At 27.2% G+C, this 24517-nt stretch overlaps 6 protein-coding genes across 10 annotated transcripts; 3 read left to right on the forward strand and 3 right to left on the reverse strand.

Annotated features, from left to right (window-relative positions):
- Positions 1 to 558: 558 nt before the first annotated feature.
- On the reverse strand, positions 559 to 3085 carry LOC122515202. Its single transcript, XM_043632443.1, has 3 exons — positions 1601 to 3085; positions 710 to 1513; positions 559 to 626 (listed from the first exon to the last, which is right to left on the reverse strand). The coding sequence occupies exons 1-3, from the start codon at positions 1941 to 1943 to the stop codon at positions 592 to 594; spliced, it is 1182 nt and encodes a 393-aa protein (XP_043488378.1). The 5' UTR covers positions 1944 to 3085; the 3' UTR covers positions 559 to 591.
- On the forward strand, positions 2556 to 4916 carry LOC122515340. The gene is made up of 6 exons (XM_043632657.1): positions 2556 to 2610; positions 2731 to 2858; positions 3849 to 4126; positions 4210 to 4383; positions 4446 to 4527; positions 4590 to 4916. Exons 1-6 carry the CDS (start codon positions 2556 to 2558, stop codon positions 4788 to 4790), a joined length of 918 nt encoding a protein of 305 aa, XP_043488592.1. The 3' UTR covers positions 4791 to 4916.
- A 612-nt stretch (positions 4917 to 5528) lies between these two features.
- Positions 5529 to 6713, reverse strand: LOC122515101 (MAD2L1-binding protein). The gene is made up of 2 exons (XM_043632289.1): positions 6137 to 6713; positions 5529 to 6019 (listed from the first exon to the last, which is right to left on the reverse strand). The coding sequence occupies exons 1-2, from the start codon at positions 6553 to 6555 to the stop codon at positions 5656 to 5658; spliced, it is 783 nt and encodes a 260-aa protein (XP_043488224.1). The 5' UTR covers positions 6556 to 6713; the 3' UTR covers positions 5529 to 5655.
- A 322-nt stretch (positions 6714 to 7035) lies between these two features.
- On the forward strand, positions 7036 to 9488 carry LOC122515099 (histone acetyltransferase type B catalytic subunit). Of its 2 annotated transcripts, none has more exons than XM_043632284.1 (7): positions 7036 to 7187; positions 7649 to 7801; positions 7937 to 8196; positions 8333 to 8489; positions 8569 to 8783; positions 8897 to 9048; positions 9118 to 9488. In XM_043632284.1, exons 2-7 carry the CDS (start codon positions 7653 to 7655, stop codon positions 9415 to 9417), a joined length of 1233 nt encoding a protein of 410 aa, XP_043488219.1. In that variant the 5' UTR covers positions 7036 to 7187; positions 7649 to 7652; the 3' UTR covers positions 9418 to 9488. The 2 variants fall into 2 exon arrangements, with proteins under 2 accessions (XP_043488219.1, XP_043488220.1); XM_043632285.1 differs by lacking the exon at positions 7036 to 7187 and adding an exon at positions 7271 to 7422.
- Positions 9489 to 10236: 748 nt separating this feature from the next.
- LOC122515100 (S-methyl-5'-thioadenosine phosphorylase) lies at positions 10237 to 11846 on the forward strand. Its single transcript, XM_043632288.1, has 6 exons — positions 10237 to 10272; positions 10469 to 10629; positions 10707 to 10927; positions 11004 to 11206; positions 11289 to 11498; positions 11606 to 11846. Exons 1-6 carry the CDS (start codon positions 10252 to 10254, stop codon positions 11642 to 11644), a joined length of 855 nt encoding a protein of 284 aa, XP_043488223.1. The 5' UTR covers positions 10237 to 10251; the 3' UTR covers positions 11645 to 11846.
- Positions 11847 to 13639: 1793 nt separating this feature from the next.
- Positions 13640 to 23304, reverse strand: LOC122515098 (V-type proton ATPase subunit C). Of its 4 annotated transcripts, none has more exons than XM_043632280.1 (9): positions 23067 to 23304; positions 21564 to 21885; positions 18155 to 18727; positions 14844 to 15030; positions 14590 to 14688; positions 14290 to 14498; positions 14042 to 14186; positions 13827 to 13962; positions 13640 to 13758 (listed from the first exon to the last, which is right to left on the reverse strand). In XM_043632280.1, exons 2-9 carry the CDS (start codon positions 21847 to 21849, stop codon positions 13663 to 13665), a joined length of 1731 nt encoding a protein of 576 aa, XP_043488215.1. In that variant the 5' UTR covers positions 21850 to 21885; positions 23067 to 23304; the 3' UTR covers positions 13640 to 13662. The 4 variants fall into 4 exon arrangements, with proteins under 4 accessions (XP_043488215.1, XP_043488216.1, XP_043488217.1 ...); XM_043632281.1 differs by lacking the exon at positions 23067 to 23304 and adding an exon at positions 22149 to 22499; XM_043632282.1 differs by lacking the exon at positions 23067 to 23304 and adding an exon at positions 20442 to 20472 and having other exon boundaries at positions 21564 to 21680.
- Between the last annotated feature and the right edge of the window lie 1213 nt (positions 23305 to 24517).

Below are 24517 nucleotides of genomic sequence, written 5' to 3' on the forward strand. Positions count from 1 at the left end.
ATAATAATAATAATAATAAAATAATAATAAAGGTAATAATAACATTAATAAGAACAACAAGATAATGCATATGCACAAGATGAGAGCATACTTTTCTTTCAACATGATATGAAAATCATGTACTCTATCATCGAATATAAAAAAAGATGAGCGAGAATAGAATTTTTTTTTTCTTAATATTAAATTGTCTCTACGCTCATATATCGTATCATTCATGCATCCAAAAGTTCACGTTAAATTCTCTTTACTTTAAAAAAAAAACATTGATTACATTAATTCACATAAGAAATTTCTAAATATTTTTATACATAGAACCAATAGTTTCTTTTCTTTTTTAAATTTAATAAAAAATACTACTCGTTATATAATTATGTAATAATCTAAAATATCTATATGCCAATGTTGACTGCTTATGCATTTGTATGTACAAGTATAACATCCAGATGTTATCCTTCTGGTTGCACATCCCTACTTACTATGATATTATTGTTTATGGATAAAAAAATAATAATATATCGCGTTTTTGTTGCAGGGGCAGTGTTTTCATAGAATTGTCCATTGATAAGGCACCAATTTATGGGATCCTGAGATTCAACCAGCATGTTTTGATAGATTTAGAGGCATATCTAAAGTATAATGAACATATAATTATTTTTTGTAAATATATGTTTAATTAATAATTGATAAAGAATATTGAAAAAAAATCTACCTGAAGGAGGAGTAAGCGTTTGTTCTCTGTAGTCTTTGTAATGATGTACAGGTGGAGAGGAAGGATGAGGTGGTGGCGGGACAAACAATGGCAAAGGGGGTGGGTAATGAATAGGTGGCTGATATTGCATCCATAATGGAGCTCTATATGGTCCAGGAGGCAACATTGGAACACCATAAAGCGAATGATGTACAGTTGCATTGGTAGATCCAATATAAGGGTCCATTCGCACTCTCGGATAAGAGTTACTCGATGAGTATTTCACAGGTTGCCTGTCATCCGGTTTCAATAAATTTCTTAAAAATCCTGGCTCAGGATTTGGTTTATCTTCTCCTAAGATACTAGTTATACTGTATGAAGATAACTGCTTTGGAGAAGGCGTAGAAGTACTGGTTATATTAACAGGTTGAGGAGTAGCACGCCTTTTAGATGCTTGATCCTCCAATGAAACTCTTTCCAATTCCCTTAAAATACGCTTGCGAGGTGAAACAACATTAGGATCAAGGAGACGTGCTAATTTATCAACTATCAAACTTAAAGCTTTCCCAGATGACATATCGTTCACTTTACGAAATGATTTAATATGAGATACCGAGGACTCAGGAATAAGCATTAAGGATGTAGGATCGTGTGGACGACGACGTTTGCGTGCTACCAAACGTGGATACGCGCAGAGGCGGCTTTTTGGATTTCTATGGTAATAAAAATTGAACTCTGTAGATATCCTGCGTCTGGGATTAGCTTGCTTCCAGCAATGGTCTCTTTGCCAAGGGCTCGATTGAATCGAAGAATTATCGTCAGAAACTGCAAATATGTAATATTTTTATATAATTTATTCTCATATTTATTTATATTTATATAAAGAATGATTAAATTTTTTTTAACACATACCGCTAAGAGAAGTGGTACTCTCTTGTCTATTGGGTAGAGTGCTTGCCGGTGGCCAGAATGTCTTTTTTGGAACAGGATACCATGTAGTTCGTTCTCCATCTCGACGATGTGACAGCTCCAATATAAACTTTCCATCTTTAAAAAATTTCAACCTTCCTCCAGGCGTTGGTAAAATATTATTATCGTTACGTTGTTCGCTATGCTGTGTTGGTTGGGGACTCGTATTTTTACCATTAGTATTGGCAAGGGTCGGGTGCAATGTTGGAGGATCACGCGAGCACATCTCTGTCGTGCCCCTCACGTGACCTGTGTGAGCATGACATTCTGCTGACTTTTCACGCATGCTGATACTTTACCGGTATCCATTTTCCTCCACTTGAGCTCCCATACCTTAACCTCTGGGTAACATTTATTAGAAAATTCTCTAATCTATGTAAGGTATTCTCTTCCTTTCCTCAATAGAATTTGTTTGCAGTGTCAGCGGAGATGTAGATCAATCTTGCTAAAGTATTTTGGTCATATCATTTGCCAGAAACATGTTTCTTAAACGTATTTCAAGGAACATCTGTCAATCAACATCGGTGATATAATACAAATGTTTCTTACAATATGATCATCGAGTGAAATATTATTTTGGAAAATGTGTATTTCTTGTTGAGCATTGTCGTAGATCAGATATTATTATTATTACATAAAATGCTCATCGTGGAAGATATATCAATGGTTGACAGGTAGATTTACTTTTTCAGACAAGCAAGCTTATGCGTAAGACAGTGCCTGACAAGAAGTGATTATGAAAGCAGCATTCCTCTAGTATTCAATCAATCAGAAATCTATGTGTGTATATGTGTGTATGTTGTTGTTTCTTTTTTTTCTCTTTTCTAATTTGTAGCAAATCGTATAAGGAATATATATTCCATAGAAAAAATCATCAACATATTATTCAACGAGGATAATGTTAATCATTGGTAATCCAATAAAGTTTAGTGCTAAATTTGAAAAGGAATCTGGTAATATATAAGTGGCAGCCGCCAGATTCCCACCCACCCACGCACTGCCGCCTTTTCTAACGAGCCCTATTTCCTTTACGATAATAACCACATTGCAACGATATATCCTTAAATTCGAAGATACTAACGATCTTCTTACGATTCTTACTAAAATTAAACTTGGCTTTCTAAACGAGAAATTGTCCTCGACCAAACACGGGAGACACACGGCACTTTGTAATGGAAAACACGTTTCGGCCGACACATGTGTTTCACTTCACCCACTTAATATTCACGTTATTCAGTTAATCGGCCTTATTCGTTCGATAATACTTTGTAACGTCCCAACACCATGATTTTTCTCATCATTTTCGATCTTTCAATGTAAAAAAACAAGAAATTCTCGCCTTCGTGTACTCTTCCCATCGACAACACTGTGGCGGTTCGCAATCCGCACGTTCCTCCGTTTCTTAGTTCAACTCCCACAATCAGTCTATGCCAATTTTTGTGGATTTATATTATAGAATTATATTACAAACTTATTATATTACGGATATTCAATTAGCAAATATTTAAAAAAATATACAAAATCTTTAATAATATTATTATATTAAAAATTACGATAATTCAATAATCAAATTTTAAAAAATAGACAATATCTATTATAGTATTACATAATTTTAACTTATCCATTCTTAAATTATATTTTTTTATCGTAATATTTAATTTGATTCTGTTTATATATCGAATATAAACTTAACAAATTATAATATGCAATATTTACCGCGTAATTTTTAACAAATCAAATATGGATTCATCTATGCGCGCACTAGTTCTATTGATAGATCGTTAACCAATAAGAACGGGTGAATTTTGAGTACACAAAAAGTGGCGCCTAAATTCATATTTAATTTTTGTAGAATGAAAATTAAATTTCGTTAAAATCGAAATAAGATCATTTATTATTGACATATGTCATCTTGTCATTTATTTTCATGTTAAATAACATGATCTTTAAATAAATATATAAAAAAGATGCAACTATTGGAAGAATACGAAGAATTAATTGAGCGTGATTCAAATCAAATTTCGATTTTATGGAAAATCTTGCAAATATTTTTTTATTTTTTAACAACAATATCAGGATATTTTTCTGCAATTTTATTCTATATTTTCTGGGTATATATCTGGATATATTAAATATTGTTTTTATATTATTAAAAATGTATATCTATTAATCTTATTTGAATTATTTAAAGGAGGATATTTTTGGAGGACATTGTCCTCTTTGGGCACACACGTACATCTTATCTACAGTAATAGTAATTAATTCCAATAATGATTGCATAGAACGTGAAACTGTTGTTAAAAACATTGAACCGGATTATAAAAATTGGTTAAATTATATTGTCGTTAAATATGATTATGAAAAGCATTGTGAGTGTTGTTATATTGTAAGCTTATTTTCTTGTATATTCGGTATTGTATGGATCGCATTATTTACTGTTCATGGTAAAGGCGGATACAGTTACAAAATGCAAGTATTTTTATCTTCATAGGTGCATCATCTGTACATTTATATTTTTAATTTATTTTATTAATTATTTTTCTTTTAATTAGAATTCCTTCTCCATGGAGAATTATCCCTCCTGCATTGTTTTTTAATTTAATATTTGGAATAGTTACTATCTATGTAGCACATGATTTGGAAGTAGGATTTAATACCTTTAAATTTGACATGCATAAAGTTTTTGTAGAATTAACAAAAAACTCTGAATTATCATCTGATCAAATGTAAGTGTTGCTTAAAGTAATCAATGGATTTAAATATAATTAATAAAAACAATATTTTGTAGGATCTGCAATATTTTACAAAGTTATGTGGAAGTATACAATGTTCATGGATACAATGCATGTAATCTATTTTTTACGTTAAAGGTAAAACTTACATTTGAATAAAATATATATTAATTAAATATTGAAAATAATATTTATATTAGATTTTCACGTGGACAATGGCATGGAGTTGGGTTGCTGGTTTAATTTTATTATTAATACGTGTTCTATTAGTTGTAGATTTTAGAATTTTAAAAATTAGAATTTATGAACTTCCAAACAATTCAGTTACGTTATCTTCAGATACCAATAAAGATAACATAAAAATAGAATCTTCTAAAAATGATAAAAAGAAAAAGGACTGATATGCGCTTTTGAAATACATAAATATACCTAAAAAAAAATAAAATAAACACTGCACATCCTTTATTTTATGTAATCTTATTAAATGTTGACTGTACTTTCGATTAAAACAAGTTTGTATTATAAAATTTATATATTTTTTAATTCCACCTCTGAAGATATTTCTGCTACCTTTATGTATCTAGTGTCGGTTTAGAATTTTTGTTTTACTAATATTCTTATCGCAGTTCTATTAAATTTTGCATAAATTTCTGTTACGTATTATAATATTTAGAATATGAAATTTCCCAAATATAATACTACGATTAACACAAATACTGTTAGCTAAAGTATTTCATAAGTTGCATGTTTTAGTTTAAGCGTGTTTATTGATATTATTAGGAAAATATTATAAATCTTATAAAGAATGTAAGAAGACGTGAGGATTCTTTTAAAATAGTCTAACTACATTTATAAAATATTATTTTTATAAACAGTAAACATAAATGTATACATTAAAAAAATTTACTTTTATATTTTTTACTTTGCTATTATTTTATATAAACGTTTTTTTTATAATACTGAATACTAATACAAACAGTAGTCAATATATATGTAATATCATTTAATATGTTAGCTCGCCGACAAATAAAATGGGAAATAAAAAAGAAATATTTATCAAAATATTATAAATAATTGATCAATGAGATTTTTTATAATGTAAAATGTTTTTCTATAAGAAATGATCAAAGATGAAAGTAAAATTAATTAGATGAAATGTATTTTATCTGATTGATATGAGCGAGAAGAGGAATATAAAATCGATATGATAAAAAATATGAAATTAATCTATAAAGATGTATTTTTCATTCCTATTATAATTAAAAGTTATCTAACATATTTGAATCCTTTAATTATTTCTCTAGATTGATACCATCTAAACGGTGCTTGTACAGTCTGTTCATTTGACTGTTCCTCACATTGAATTATAGAGTCATTTTCATAAGATTTATCAAGATCACGATATACTTGAACTAAATTTGTACAATTACAATTTATATTAAATTTATTACTATTTAGCAATTTGATTCTAAAACTCTGCGATGTTTGTATCGAGGGTATATAATGCGGTTTAGGTAAAAAGAAATTAGATATACTATTGCTATCGCTTTTCTGTAACATAACGAAGGTGTTTGTAGGTCCCAAAGGAGAAGTCATAGCATCTTGAAATTCTGTACATTCTAGCATCGATCTAAAAAGAAAATAGAAAAATAAAGGTTGAAATTGTATTTTCTGATAATTAGAACTACATATAGATAAAGTAATAGTAAAGTTAATTAGATAATAAAATTGTTTATACATCATTTACCTCATCAGATTCAGAAGAGGTTTCTGCGAAGAATGTTCACATTGTAAATGATGCAAACTATCAAGCATTATTGGTGGTAATTCTAATGTAATTTGCAACTTTGGTGATAATATTGTTGGTCCGATAATGATTATAACTTCCTTAACTTTAATAGTCTTAAGAAGTAGTTCAGAAGACAAATTATCGGTCACATTAGTTAAAGAATTAGATAAAGTTTTGATGAATGATAAATTTCTGTCTATTTTTTTATTTTTTCCTTGTAAGTGCACCAAGGAATCATATGTGAACGGTATTTGTTGTTTTTGATATAATACATATTTTAAAAGCTCTGTAATAAGCTTCGTACATGAATTACTTGTTAGAGGTTCATCCAATAATACGTTGATATCCTTTTCACATTTCCGATTGTTTGAAAACATTTTAAATTTATTAACATAACCAAGAAATTCAACCTTTCATAAATATTTATATATATTTGGATTTTCACAGGCAACTACTTTATATATTCGTACATATAGTAACAAGTATTAACAACTTTAAATATCAACCTGAGTACACAAAACTTAAATGAACTATCAGTTATTTTTGTTCCTTCATAATCATAAGTTAAAAATATTATAGATGGTAAAACTTACATTTATATTATTAAAATGATATGAATGAAAAATAATTATAGTTACAAACTATAACAACAATATTGATTAATTTAATTACATAAGTATGAGAAGATATTATTAAAAATATTATTAATAATTAAACCATAAATATAAACTTTGTTAATTTGTTTTAAAATGAAACTTTAAGTGTAACCAACTTAAGAATTATATTTTAAGTTGGCAATATTTAAGTACTAGTTTATTTTCAAAAATAGATGTTTATAGAAAAGATAGTAGAAAAAGGGGGTAAGTCGTTTCATTTTTGGCGCGAAGTTATTTTGTAATTATTTCGTTATATTTAAGTAATAATAATTATTATTATACAACAACATAAATTAAACTGAGAAATAAATATCTTATATTTAAATCGAAGGAAACTTGTTAAAATTCGAGTGGTAAGTATCAGTACTTGAAGTCGTTAATTTTTGAATAACAACAGAAAGGTTGGATCGTAGTTAAATAGTATTTTTTATATTTGTGATTTAAATTTGAAAATATCGATATTAAATATTATTTCAATTAATTTCCTTTGTTTATATGTGTATGTTTAAATATTCTCGCAGTGATTCATCGTTTCTACGTGACAATTGTGTTTTAAGATTTTTTTGCTCATTCCTGAAATTATAACCTGTAAACAAAGATGTTTTTTATTAAAATTTGATTAATTATAATATTTTAATTAAATAAGATTATTTAAGAATAATTGATATTTTGCATACAAAATTGTTCATTGCTTGTAATATTTATTTTATAAGCAAGTTTTAAAATAATATTGTATGATATAAATTAGATATATAATTTGTTATCTGAATATGTAAAAGTTACATTTACAGTTTCTTTTTACTTTTTATTTCAGTAACATGGAAGATTCAAACGGAGGGCATTTAAGCCATTTAGTAATCAACAGTAATGAATGTTTGGAATTTAAATTAATACGTGATGTTGATGATTTAGAAGATGATAAGACTTCGTTTAAACCAGAAATGTCTCACCAAGTATTTGGAGACAGGTTTATATATATTTTTTAATATTATCTACATTTATACAAATTTATTTATATATTTATATCTACGTTATTATATAATGTTACATATAATGTTATACATTTAAAATTATAATGAAATATATTTATTTTCTTTATTAGTGAGACTATATTCGGTTATCAGGACTTGAAAGTGAAGCTATATTACTCAGCTGGTTTGTTAGAAACTTATTTGGGCATGACATATTCGGAAAAAGTAAATAAACTTACTTATGATGTCGAAGCTGACGAAGTATTGTCAAAAGTTGCGAGTAAACTAGCACCTAAAATTCATAGTAATCTAGATACCTTTGTTGAATCTCTTAAAAAGGATAGAACGTTCAGACCTTGCGGCGAATTAATTTATTCCTTTTCAGTAAATGGTAATGTCATTCAACTTTTCTTTTATTTTCATTTCACATTACTTTAAAAAATATTTTCATTTTTTTTATTGCACTTTTTAATATATTATCGTTAAATTACAATATTTTATTATAAATATTTTATTTTTGATTTTAGATAAATCTAATACAAGACAGTTTGAAGTTTATAAAGCAGATATGTCGTGTAAAGGTTTTAGAGAATATCACCAACGTCTTCAAACATTTGTTTTGTGGTATATTGATGCTGCTAATTTCATAGATATCGATGATGATCAATGGCATTATTTTAATATGTAAGCATTCATTCAATATATTATTAAAGACAATAATTTGTTTAATGGACTAAATAATTAATTGTGATATATAAAATAGGTTTGAAAAATATAAAACATCATCTGGACATACTCAGTATGGAACAGTTGGTTTTGCTACTGTTTATCAGTATTATGCATATCCAAACCACACTAGACCACGTATTGCTCAGGTATTAATTTTACCTTTGTTCCAAAATATGGGTCTGGGTACTCATTTATTGCGTGGTATTTATTGTGAATATATTGGTAAAAGTAACGTCAAAGATATAACAGGTAATTTGATTTAAATAACTCTTAAAATTTAATATAATAAAATTCTTAATTTAATTGAATTATCTAATTAATAATAGTTTAATAATTCCTTATCTTTTTCTTTATTTTTTTAGTGGAAGATCCTTCTATTGATTTTCAACGAATAAGGGATTATGTAGATGCGATAAATTGTCATAAATTACCTAGTTTTTCACGAAAATATTTACTTCAAGGTTTCAACAAGACCATGGTTATCGAAGCTAGAGAAAAATATAAGATTAATAAGGTATATAATAAAATAATTCTTATTATCGTCTTTTAGAAATTGTTGATAAATTATATTTTTTATTTTCAGAAACAAGTACGCAGAGTTTACGAGATATTACGTTTACTAATAACGGATATTTCCAATGAGCAAGAATATCGTGATTATAGATTAAATGTGAAAAAAAGACTGAATATTCCCTACAAACGCGAACAAAATGATTTAAAAAAATTAGAGTTAGTCTTCAAAAGTCTAAACAAACGTTCCAACATTACCTTACCGCCGATGGAACAACGTATGAAAATACTCGATAAATTGTATCGCATTTTAGAGGAAGATTATAAAAAGGTCGTTAAACGTTTGAAAGAAGAAGCTGGATTATGGATATGATTAAAATACTGTTTCGTATTATATAAGAACATTTTTTACAACGTTATAAAATAGATATTCTTGAAAAACAATGTCTATGTACAAAATATGATGCGTGTGTGTGTGCGTTTTCTTTTTATATATATATATATATGTATATATATGTATATACATATATATATATATATTTATTTTACATTTATTTTTTCAAAAGAATCTTCTTTTTTCTAATCTTATATACTATTTTGAAAATTCTTGTTATTGATTTGTTTATGCAATTATCATACTTGATTTCAAGATATTTAATTAAAATTATAAAGACTTATCCTTATATAAACACACGTGTATTAGTTACTGTAAAATGATAACAAAATATAAAAATCAAAAAAAATTGTTATTTTAAAAAAAAGTAATTTTTTAAATTCCATGCGTCAAATTTGGTTTTATTTTATTTATTTTTCTATAAACATCCCACCCACATGCATGGTGAAAAATCAGTAGTAGGGGATTGATTAGGAGCTTCTTCTTTTCTACTACGAATTCCAAGAGGCGCCACCATATATTTTTAACGAAAAATATCGATAACTGCAATTACGTTGCGGATCATACCAAAGATTGCTTTAAATCGATTTTGATGGTCGAAGTTTTGTTGAAAAAGTGAAGGTTCGATTATTTTATTCTATTATTTGAATTTTTAAACAAACATTAGTTTATGTTATAACAATTGCTTCGAAAATACAATTTATTATGCATTGTAATAATTTTAATTTCTTATCATTTATTTCTTGTAGATTTGTAGATTACACTACTGTATATATATTCTCTAAGAGAATATTATTCGTTTCTCATTGGAAAATGTCGAAAAATAAAATTAAGGTAAGAATTGTTTGATTAATGTCAAGAATTTATTAAATGAATCACTTGTTGTTTATGTACATGCATCTTTCATTTATCATTTTCTTTTGCTTATTATTATCTTTTTCATCTATTTTGTTCTTTTTTTTTTCTACTTTCATAATTATATATACTATTTCTTTCTTTCTCTCAACTATACTATTCAGTCTTTTCATAGATTGGTATTATTGGAGGGTCAGGACTCGATGATCCAAATCGGCAAATATTTAGTTACCAATCCGAAACTAAACGTGAAGATGCAACTAACGAATTTGGAACACCGTCGAGTAATCTTTATCATGGAACTATTTCTGGAGTAAAAGTGATATTATTGTCAAGGTAAATTTATCTTCATTTTTATTTATTATATGCATATATTCTATAATATTTAAAACACATTTCATTTGTTAATACAGGCATGGACCGGGTCACTCTATAACTCCGACTAATGTAAATTATCGTGCAAATATTGAAGCTTTAAAACTTGCTGGATGTACGCACATTCTTGCATCGACTGCTTGCGGTTCATTAACAGAATCAATCGGTAGAGGACAATTAGTTGTACCTGATAGTTTTTTGGATAGAACGACTAAGCGAAATGGTACTTTCTTTGATGGCAGTTCTAATAAATATCCAGGTGTGCTATGATTTTATATTAAAAAGATTTAATTATATAATTTTTGTTATTCTATATTAACATATAAAAATTGCAGGCGTTTGCCATATTCCAATGGAACCAGCATTTGATCCGGACATTTCCAAGATTTTATTACAGGCTGGGAAAGATCTTGGCTTTGATGTAAGAAATGGAGCAACAATAGTTTCAATAGAAGGACCACGTTTTTCTTCCAAAGCTGAAAGTAATGCACTCCGTCTTTGGGGGGGACATTTAGTTAACATGACTACTTATCCGGAAGTATGTTTAATTCTAACTCATTCGCTCTCCTGCCTCCCTTCTTCCCTCTCTCAATTAAGTATTTATTTATTTATTAAATCAGGTCTGTTTAGCAAAAGAAGCAGGATTATTATACGCAGCTATAGCAATGGCAACTGACTATGATAGCTGGAGAGAATGCGAGAAAAGTGTACACGCAGCTGATGTTTTAGCAGTATTTAAACAAAATGTTGATAAGGTAACAGATCTGCTAATACGAGCTATTGAATTAATATCTTTAGAAGATTGGGATCAAGATATTAATAATTTGAAGGTAAAATAATATTTATACAAAATATTATTTTGAAAATAAGTTGAACTGAACTGAATGGACTCGAGTTAAATACGATTTATTCTAATAATAAAATTAATTAATTTCAGGAACTCATTAAAAGCAGTAACGTAACGCATAATGTTTGACGATAAGAAAACCTCATCAATTGTGAATAAAAGTTTTAAAAATAAGTTAAGTAAAAAAAGAAGAAGTATATAAAACTTTTTTAAAAATGTTGAATTTGATTTAAATATAATATATTTCTATTTATTTGTATTTGATCCAAGAGTTATAGAACACATTCCATTTGTTTTTCTAAATCCTCAGTAAATACGTTAACGTTTAAAATGAAATTTGATATTTATTATAACACAACATTAAATTTGTATTATTAATAAACATTAAATAACTTACTCAAATATATTTATAGCAAGATTTTTCTTTTCTCTTTACATTTTAATCTTATTCAAGTATTGTCATAGTTTAAACTAAAACATTGCATCCTGCGTCGATACATACACAGTGGCAAATCTTAATAGTAATGTAAATCGATTATTTTTAAATTCATACTAGACGAATATTTAAATGGAAACAAAAATTTTGTTATGATTTTTTGCAATAATATTTTTACACTGTTGTCACAAAATAAATTTGACGTATAATATAAAATTCTAAAATATGTTCTTGCTTTTACACCGCCCAGATTATTTCCTGCATAAATCAAACATTGCAAACTGAATAACACTGGGGTGGTAATAACTCAAACGTTGAATATATATATTTTCTTCGCAAAAATATACTAGGTATGTATATGTCCTCGTCTTTAATACATTGCTCTATAATATTTTTTCAAGCTATTTAAGAAGCAATTATTTAATACTGTACTGTTTAAACATATTTATTATTTTATCTGCATATTTTTATCTTTTCTTGTTTTTTTTTTTATATGATATTAGAATTTTTCTAAGTGATAACAGTGAAATGCCACAGTTGTGTTGCATTATTATATACTTACAGTAATATTGTGCAACGTTAATTCTTAATAAATATGTACCAAAACACTTTTCTTTTTTTTCTTTTTAAAGCATTTATAGTAATTACATACGAACAGTGTTTTTATATTTTTGGTTGTCATTTCAGACGACAACAACGACAAAAATATAATTCTAACGTATTGCCCAGAATCCAGGCCTTTTAATAAAGCACACAGCTTTTTTTCTTCTTCTTCTTATTATTATATGCGTGAATGTTTTAATTCACGCTCACCTGTGTATAATGCATACATATTTAACAATTACATTATTATTATTATTAATATTATTGGCATTTAAAGTGATGTATAAAGTATTGATCACTTTAAAAATTAGAACGAAATAACGCATAAATAATAATATGCATAAATATTCTAATGCCTACTTTTCCTGAGTGAATTAAGGATCGTTTCGAGTTTGATTCTACAGGCAAGATTGAAAAAAAAAGAATACAAATAAAAGTGATGCGCAGCAACACTCATTGTATTATAATAAATAATATAATTTCTGTACCTGTTGAAATATCGTATAGAAGTTGTATGTATGTTAAAATTATGCGTTTCGTCGTCGACGGATAAAAAGAGAAATTAATCATATTATCGCAAGATTGCGCATACGATTTACGAATATAATTTGATGAATGGTAATTTTATTCCATTACTATTGCAACAAGTTGTATAAATCCAATCTTTGGCAAAGTAGGAGAGAAAAAAATAAAAATAAAAGAGTCTCTATTAAATGAAAATTAATATTTCTAAACAATAAAGTATGTACACACTAACGTTTAACTTCTTATACAAATTTGTTATATATGCGATAATTTGTTTAAAAATTCATATATATGTGCATTTTCAAATCTTTCGAGTCGCTATAAAAATAGTGATTTCTGATGAATAATTATTATACAATTACATTTTTGTCTGGAATAGATCGTTACAATAATTATATGGTAACCAAGGATAAGAATGCAATTGGCGTTTCTACAAATGCAAACAAAATTTAATTAATATCTTTGAAGTAAAGATAAATTATTTTTCTTTTTGTATGCATTTATGAATAATAATAGTCACCCGAAGAAAAGTAAAAAGGGTAATTGAAATATAAAGAAAGAACCTTTTAACAAGTTTGAATTATTACACCTTACTGTCAACCATATCCACATTGATCTTATAATACACGTAAGGAAAATAATCGCTTTGTCCAAATCCTAATCCTGGTATATCCATACTCTACAACAATAAATTACTATAATAATTGTCTATTCAATTTGATATTATAACTAAATTAGTATCCTTACATCTTGGTTCTGCCCTGATGCTGTAGCAGAAGAATCCAAATGAGCGTAAAGCTGATTCAAAACATCGCGCAATCTCTTCATAGATTTTTTATGCGGATGCAATAAAATTGCTTGGAAATTAACAGGTAAACCATACCTAGTGGAAAAACAACATAACAATATATACAAATAATTGTTTAATATTATGTTTTTCCTTGAATTAAAATATGTATTACCTAAGAACGGATTCTACGAATACGCGTAGAGCTTTAACGTGAATCCAAGCACAGAAACATTCGCTAAAGTTTACTTTTAACCAACGCACTAACGATCCAAATTGTTTTTTCTTATCGGTTACCAGTTTCGTTATTTCGTTTTTACCTGTGTTGGATATATTTATTATAATAAAATGAAAGATTGTTTATCTTTTATTTGCCTGCGCATTTTTTTTTTAACTTTGTATATAATCTCATATAAAATATACCTGCGGCTAGTTCTTCTTCATTATATGTGAAGTCGCGTACGATAAACTTCTTTTCGCGCGCATGCAATTTAAATTCTTCAATAACTTTTTTGAACAATGTAATTGTAAATAATCCATATTCAGAATCTTCGACTATAAGCTGTGTACTACGGGGTACAATCATATTAGTTAACTTTTCATACCCACTGTACCAATCATGATAGTTAGACCTTAAAAACGTATTAACCAGATATTACATATAATATACAAATAAATATGATACATTAGTTTTATATACGTAGTAAATGAGGTAATACGTACTTTGGTACGATCACAAGTAACGTTGATAAATATTCACTGTCTAAAATAAAATGCTCCTTTTTAACTAAATCCGCTAGGTTTCTTGTTAACAAACTTCCACTGTACAAGAATTTCTTTATTATTACTATTCTTTTTTAGATTTTCATTTATTACTTATTACTATGAGATCCATTTATAAATTGTGAAATGGAAACTATGAAAATATATCAAAAAATTACAATAAACTATTACAAATGAATAAAGAAAAAACTTACGTTTGTTTTTTCTCAAGATTTTGTAAGCTTCCTTTCAAATTATTGTACGTTGTAGATTTAGTTTTAAGATCGGCATCTATTTGACCCACTTGTTTGCTAATTATATCCGCAATATTTCTTAATGATTGTTTTATCGGATATTTAGCCATATCCCACTGGAATCGAGTTATATACGAAGGTAGATCACCTAACAAATTTTCAATATTAATATAACTAAATCTAGAATTAAACATTTTTCTATAACTAAGATTGAAATATTTTAAAACAGAGCTTTATCAATCAATATCTAATTTCTAATGCTCATACTAGTACATTATTAATAAATACTAATAATTTATCAAATTCAACGAACTAAAAAGACTTATAAGAAGCTCTGTTGAAAGGTGTTAAATATATATATTCAAATTATATGTCAGATTATATATTGTATGACTAAAAGAGTAACAATAATTATAAATGAGATAAACAGAGAAAGATTTTGTTTTGATATCATATAAGAATAAATTTCACTGATTCTAGTACGCTCCTTATGTATTATTCAGAATAGCAGGCAGTACCTAAACTGAATATATCGTGCAAACATTAATGTGTAGGTGCACATACAACTTCATTAAAGCATTTTATATATAAATATAAATATGTATATATAATATAATCGTATATATATATATATATATACACGATTGTATTCAATCATTAAAAATGATATACTACTGCATACAATTTGTATTAATATACCTAATATGATATAGAATGAAATAATATAGAGAAGTGTCGATATAACTGTGTTTATGTTTCATTATGAAGACTTTGTCGATTGTATTACATTAAATTGTGGGCATCTCTTTTCTTTTTGTTTAAAATATATGCTATATTTACATACAATATTAATGTGTGATAATTAAAATTAATTGAATAGTAAATATGAAAACTTCTGTTCAATAAAAACTTCTATTACATATTTGTAGATTTAAATTGTATGTAATTATTTTTAAAATTGTACGATAAAAAAAATATCGATGAGTATAACAAATAGACTTAATTTTAATTAAACTTTTATCTTTTTTCGTCAATGTTATCTGCACGGTTGTATGCATTGCAATTGTTGAGATATTTTTTTAATAATTAATTCCCTATCCCCTTCCCACCACACACACACATATAATGGTTAACGAAAATAATTGATACCTATGCTCGTGACAAGTTACAATGATTTGTAATTAATAATAAGTACGATAATAAAATAAGCCAAGCAGCTGAGATGATATAAAGCATTTCATGCCAACCGAGTATGAAGACATTTGTAAGAGATCTTATTATTATTATTATTATTATTATTTATTGCTCATTAGCTAATAAATTATCATTCAAAGAAAGGTAAAAGAACTCTAGATTATTTGTATTATAATATACTGTGTAGTAGGTGTAATTAAGTTGTAAGCATGCAACACAGGCTTTTTGTTTCTTGTAAATTCATGTACCGATCGATAAACATATTTTCAATTTCATTATTTATGTTGGTGCTATATATATATATATATATATTTGTATATGCTGTTTAAAATTCTTGTATGTATTCTTATTTATGCTGTATTGTACAGTAAAGCAACATACTCAATTTAAAAAAAGAAAGAATATAAAACAAATATTATTGAATTATATCAATGTATCGAATGCGATGGAGATTTTATGATTATAACTTTCTTTTTTATATGAATGTATAAGAAAATATTTATTATTATTATTATTATTAAAAATGCAAAATTGAAATAATAGGACTGTTTTCGTTTTTAATATGAGCGAAAAATGAATTTGTTAATAAGAAAATTAATGAATTGCAGCAACCAAAATAAATAATATAAAATTTTTGAATGCATATTTACTGTTAAAATTAATGTATGATCGAATTGATATTGTTGCAACGTATTATATATTTTACATTAAATGAAAATAGTATTTTATATTATAATTAAAATAAAAGCATTGGATTATAGAAAAAGAAATAATAAATAAATGAAAACAAGACAAATAACTTATGTTTATAGAATACTAAGATAATAAATAGACTAAACAAGTAAAAAAAGCAAAGAAAATAAAAATAGTAAAAGTAATGAAGTATGTGCATTATGCAATTATCAGACAAATTCTAATTCAAATATAAATCTGTGGCATCTGGAACAATCAATCGAACATATTACAGTTTGTTAAATTGAAGTATTCAGACACAACCAGTACACAGGACGCAGGAGTAAGAAGGACTAACCAAGATCAAAAGATATTATTGGTGTATTTACCAATATGAATATTTTATCGAATAGGTGCACGCATATTTTATATTTCAAATGTGCTATAATGTAGGCAAATCTCTTTGCATTCCTTCAGGTTTTTAATTCTTTTCTTTTATCTTTTTTCTTCTCTTTTTTCATATTCAATATAACTTTAAAATTTTTTTTTCAATCAATCTATACTCAACTAAATTTGAAAATACTTTGAAACTATATAATAAATTAACGAGAAAATATCTTTATAGCTGTAGCATAATTTCATAATTAGCATAAATTCAATGTTGTAAGTACTGGAGAGAGATTGTCATGGCCTTTTGATGATATGACATAATATATGATTTATATTTGTATATTATTTTGATTTTTCAAATTTATAAATATTATATGATTTTGTGTCCTTCCGATTGTTAATCTATTATAAAATAATAGTGAACGTTACAAGTTTGTATTACAGTGACAGAAAGGAAAACAAAGAGTAACAAGCAATACTTCGTCATTGAAAACAGCACACTCACATTAAAAGAAGATAGACTTTTAAGAATTTGTTACACGGGAGGCAACGATACTGCAAAAAAGAATTCAGCATTACATACATTGCATATGTATGTGCAATTGTGCGTTATTGACATCTAAGGAAATGCGCACTAGGATCATGATATAATACAGTCATTGTATTTTTGTATGTGATTACGCATTTAAAATGAAATATTAATATATTAGTTAAATTCCTAAAATGGCATGCGATAGATTATTTTTCTTGTGAATTGAATAATAATAATAATAAAAATTAACAAAAAAAAAAGATAATAATAATAATAATAATAAGACCACGAAAGTGACAACCTCTCTCTCTCTTTTTCTCCCAATATATAAAAGCGCTTTGAACAGAGGATATATATGTATAAATATTAATATCGCTAAAGGAGAAAAAATCCTTGGAACAAACACGACCATAGGTCAGTTATACCTTGCCATTATTTTAGGAAAAGGTATGATAGGTTGATGTGATGGTGGTAGGATGGGTACCTGGATTAGGCAAACTGCCACTATGGTCTTGATCTTGGTCATCGCTTTGGCCCACATCATGGTTGTCATCGTCATTATCGTCAATTGATGCACGATTAGAGGCGGTTTGGTCTGCTTTTTCGGTACTCCTAGGTTGCGTTGTTGACTGCCATTTATCTTCTTCACTGCTGCAGGTTGATGAAAAGGAAGGAGTTGGGCTCGCTGAGCCAGGACTTGGAGTAGGTGTTGAAGGAGTTGAAGCAGTGCACCAACGTGCACGGTAACATGAATACACTGACGAAGGATCATTCGACGTTCGAATATCGCTGACACCTTGAGTATTATGTAATGACTTCTTTTCAGAGTTGGATAGATGGTTCTGATGATAGTGGCTATAACGATGGTCATGGTGATGATGACGATGGTGATAATGCTGACCTAAACGGGCTGCTGCTTCTGGTTCTGACTCGTCCAACTCCCTCCATTGCCTGTGGTGCTCCCTTGTAGTCTTGTGTGACGGAGTAACAGGTGTGTTTGGCGGGGTGTCCGGACCCCCTTCGGGGCTCAAGCTCTCCCCATCCACTGATGTTTGACCTATCCATTACAGCCCAGTCCCAATCTCCTCGCGATCTTTCTCATGTCTCGCTCAACTATTATTGCGTCCTACGCAAATGCCTAACGACAATGCTGACCAAACTTAATCAAAACAACTAAGGATCGAACGAAAGACCTATGGAGTATTTAACGAAAATTATTCTATCTCTAATGAATCTTCTTTAAATACTAAACCACTAAAGATTTGTGTCTGTTGTTCTATGTAATTTCTCTACAAATATTATCTATAATAATTAAATACATTTTTATTATTTCATAAAAAAATTAGAAGTGAATAATTAAATAGAAATTTGATGAATGCTTAAGTACGACCATAATGCAGGAATCTTTTATTATATACAAAAATTACTTTTCTGTAATAATATGTAACAATATGTTTAATAATATGTTTAATAGAGCACTCCTTGAAATTACTAAATTATATATTTCAAAATTTATATATTACAAAGATGAGATATTATATTAAAAAAATTAATGTAAAATATTAGAAATTATTCATTTTACTCTGGATATTCATTTAAAAATTTTCCTATAGTCGTTAAATACTCCGGCGTTTAAACAAAAAATAAAAAATAATATAAAAAGAACGAAATATAAAAATGAAATAATAAACTATAAAACGAAATAATATTAAAGAAAAAGATTAAAGAAAACAATTTAACTAAATAATAAAAAAATAACTGAATAATAAATGAGCAAAGATATATACCACAAAAAATATAAACAAAAAAATATATAGAGCATTGCAAACAGGCATAAATACTAAATTGAGACTGACAACTAAATTTAAAATTAAACAACCTCATATTGACTAATTGGAGCTTGGTGACCACAGTAACCCAAGCAACTCCTTGCGTCCTCTGGAAGGTTCATACGTCGATGTGAGTGGTCCACATGTCCAGAGATAGAACTTTTATTTACCGATAATATTATTTTGTATTTTTCTTTAAATTTTTCTACGCTATGTTACATGTATGTGTTTTTCTTTTATTTTTTCGAAAAGCTTTAGTAAGAATAAATTTGGAAGGTGTACATGTATGATTATCTGTTAATATAAAAATAATAAGTATAAGGTAGGGAAACAGGGTTAATGTGGTCTGAATAAAAATTCAAGCAAGCCAAGCAACATCACAGATACAGAAATGAATTTTTAGTAGACAGAATAAAAATGAAATTCTTTAAATTAAGATTCATAATAAGCACTCTACAAATATATCAATCATATATAATTAACTTATGGTTTATACCACTATTGTTTTCTATTTTAAGGAAAGGGTCACTGTGCATAATTATAAATGTAACTTGAAATTTGATAATAATTAGGAAAGGAGAAAATTATTAATTCTACTTTTATGAAAATCTACTAAATTTTTCATGTATTGATGGAACGCATGATTATTTATATATGTATACGTATACTTGATCATTGATTCAAATATTGTAATATATTATCTACCAATGCATTGTAATATACAGGGTGTCTGAGGTTTTTCTATTCAAATAATGTCAGTATATTTTATGCACAGAAATCTCAGACACTCAATATATGACGAATTATAGTAAATCTAATAGTAATAAAAAAAGAAAAAATAATAATTTTCAATGATTATTTATAATGAAACGTAAATGAACTATAAAGGATTATTATTGATATTCTTTTGTGATATATTGAAAAAAAAATAGTGGTACATACCATATTTATCGGTAACAGTTATTACTGTACGCTACAGCAACAAAAATTTTGTCTGCATTCACATAAACAGTCATAGATGTATAATTTTTTATAATTTAATAATTATTTATAACGTCAGTGTATGCAGACAAAATTAATCAAGTTTTATATTTTCCTATTCCCTTGTATCTTTAATATATGTATCGAGAAAAATATTAATCGTTAAATATATAAAATTACTTCTCATTAATGTTAGATAAATAAATGAAATATTGAACAAACTAACTGATATACGTTTAAGATTATTAAGTAAATCAGTATCAAGTAGTGTATATGTATTGTGTCGTGTACAGTATTCATTTGACATGCCTTTTAGATTAAACAATTTATCTTTTTATCATATACTTAGAAAAGAATCGATCGATACCTGTTATAAGGGTCCAAAATGCAAACACTTTTTTTAAATAAAATTATACAAGAAAATGTCGTGCATTTGATATTATATCTTTTTTTTTTTTTAATATCATTGAACATGAGGATACGTTTACTTAAATAACTATAATATAATGGGTGATCGGTTAACGAATATAATTCATTCAAAGACAATGTTCACTACTCAAATTGTTCGTTGACTGATCATTGAAAAAAAAAAACAAAAAACAAAATAAAATTCTATAAATCCTACAAATTGCATCGCTTCTTCTTATATTTATTCTGTGAGATGTTCATTAACTGATCACCTATTGTATATCAATAAAGAATTTACATGTCAGCAATAAATAAAAATGCTTATATCTACAAGTCTATTAAAATTACTTCTTTTTTTTATTGAATTCTATATAATTTATTTATAATATAAATCGGATAAATATATCATGTTGACATGTAAACCTTTAATCTAGTGCAGAATAAGGTAAAAGAACAATAGCATGACATTTCCAAATAAGGGATAATAAATTTCTATATGTGTTTAAAATTGACAAATATAAATTTGAAATAATTTTGGACCCTATTATATATTAGATAATGAATTATCCTATTATTGGAAATAGATTATATATATAAATATATATATATATATGTATATATGTATATACAAAAAAAAGAGAAAGAAATGAAGAACGATAATAATTTTATACTCACTGTTATTGGCCAAAAGATTTTCATGTAGTTTATCTCTTTGATCTTCTAAAACTTCTCCTAAATAAGTAGCAACTTTGCGTGTAACTTGTTCCACAAATGTATCCAATTTTCCTAGATCATCGGATAGACCAACCAACTGATCTAGCGTTCCCACTTTAAGATCAGGTATATGAAACTTGAAATTTTCAGATAAAGAATTTTGTTTGCTAGTTAAATTGTTCATCGTTTCCCATGTCTGTTGACAAGTTTTATCTCCTGGTGCCGATATAAGCCAGTATTCGGTCATCTTGAACGATGCGTTCTAATTCTTAGTTTTGAATATCTATACATAGAAAATATTAATAATAATGAATTAGTAATTTAATAAACAATTAATTACAATATAACAATGTACATAGCACTAATAACAAAAAGGTTATGTGATCAAGGAAATGAGAGAACATTGGATAAAAGAATGCGAAGAAATGGAGAAAGAAACAGTAATGAGATAAATAATTATGAAAGTAGAAGAAAGAACAAGACAAACAAGGAAAATAATAAGCAAAAGAAAAGGAAAATAATAAATTAAAAAATGCATATACATACACTCAATTGCATTGACAAATAGATAAATGTAACTCTCATTTAAGACCGAAAGGCAAAGGTAAACCATTCACTTTTATAACATATCCTATGTACAAGTATATACATTTCATTGATTTAACAAAACAGATGCAGCCTTGGTTAAACAATTAATCAATTTATATTCTTCTTGTAAACAACCATCTGCCTCAATGTTATACATTGTGTCAAATAAATAACTTATATGTTTATTCAAATGAAATCATTAAAATATAAGATTAACAATATATTTAATGACAGATAAATAAAATTCATAATTAGATTAATAGAGAAAAGTTCGTAATAGAAGTATAGTCATTAGATAAACGAATTATAGAAGGGGGTGTGGCATGTAATTAAATAACGTTTAGTCGAGTATATTATGTAATTAGGCGCGCTTTCCACGTGACGTGCGCCAACTACTCCTCGAATGGCGGCGCAGAACACTTGGATACCAACAAATATAGAAGAATGACAAGTGTAATCTCTGAAGAATAAATATATGAAAAAGCAACGTCCTTGAATCAAGAAATAAACTTTAAATGAAATACCGATAAAAGATACCTGTAACTATCCCGATGACAATGGCGCCTGTCGTCTATCCGTGTATGAATGTGTGCGAATCAAGCGTTTTATAAAATCAATACTACACCACCAACATATCGTTCTCGATTATCAATTATTTTCGGTATATGTAGACACAGATCGAAGAATTTCATTAAAATCGATCTTACCTCTAATTAATGAAAGTTCAATTGAATAAACATAAATTAGGAAAATCTATAATCGCGATAAATCACAGTTTTCGTTAAATTTGGGTTAACGTCACCCTTTGCACTAATATACAATTAAAGTGTATTTATGATAATTGCTTTAACTCAAGACTGATAAATATTTACTTACAAGATCTTTTAGATTCTGTTAGACGATTTTAAATTGAAAGGCCAGAGAAATATAGATAATATTTCAATAGAGTCGTTCGTTCAGACGGACTTTCCTAAAACAATCAGAAACCATTGTGACCTCACGTGATGGCGTGCTGCTGCCTCTCGACCCACCCGACAACTAAACCAGCTAATGATCAGCTGACTCACAAAGCGTCTTCTATGCAACTCAAAACAATGTTGCCAATTATCAATATCAAATAACTTCATCTTTAATTCGATTTTTATAACTATGAAAAATATATGATATAATTATATTATTGTTATTACGAATATATATTTAAGATATACTATATTTAAATAATAATTATTGATAACATATCGTCGCGCCATCAGGTATGAAAAGAATAAAACTAAAATAATAGATGCAGTTCTTTTAAAACGCGACCGAAGGATACAGAAATATATATAGGCTCACAAGTCGCCTTCTTTATCTACCCAGAATCATCTTACTTACTACCGAGACCACCAGTGGACGATAATAGATACTTAACGAGACGACGATACAATATTATCAAAGAATATAGTATTCTTTGATAATATATGATAATATATGATATATGCTTTGATAGTAAATATAGTTTAGTTACATTGTAATAAAATTTTATATAATTCTATTTAATTTTTAATGTATAAACATGTGTGTGCCTTCAGAAATGCATTTATTTAAAAAAATTAATTATTTAAGGCGTTCAAATAGAAGAAAATTTCCAAGATTTATTATTAAATCCTACGACGATCACCTGTAACAAAAAGAAAACTATATTAATCATACAATCAAGTGATAAAATAGCCTGACATAGTAATCGTCCAATTCGCAGATGCACTTTTCTCAATTGAATTTTATATTTATTTTTATCAAATCTCTATTTATTTACCGTTGCAATGAAATTAAATTTAAACGCGTGATTTTACATTTATATAAAATAAATAAAAATATAAAGAGATAGGAAAAGTAAAAATACTAAGTTACAAACAAAAATAATATCTATTAATTATTATGAACTACTTTTAAACTGTACTCTATAGAAAAGAAAAATTGCAAATTTAAAAAAATACGATCATAGTGAACGATTGTAAGTAACGAAATAAGAAAATAGAAATTACTGTAATATTTAACTAACGTTAATTAAATTTCTAAATTATATAATACGGAAATTTTAATATTTTTGACTCTAACTAAACACATATGCATCCTTTTTGACGATATAGACACGAATTTGGTGTCTCAAGGAGATGGAATGGTCCATCATCTCCAATTACAACTACAAATTAATGACGAGCAACAAAATTATACAATAAAATATAAAAAATCACTAAAGAGCCATTTTCGAAAAGTTCGAACTTGCTGTTGAACTTTTGAAAATAACTCAATAGCCTCAATAGTAGTTGCCCTCTTCAGCCACATTT

The sequence above is a fragment of the Polistes fuscatus genome, unplaced genomic scaffold (assembly GCF_010416935.1).
Source record: "Polistes fuscatus isolate 324 unplaced genomic scaffold, CU_Pfus_HIC Scaffold17, whole genome shotgun sequence".
Lineage (NCBI taxonomy): Eukaryota > Metazoa > Arthropoda > Insecta > Hymenoptera > Vespidae > Polistes > Polistes fuscatus.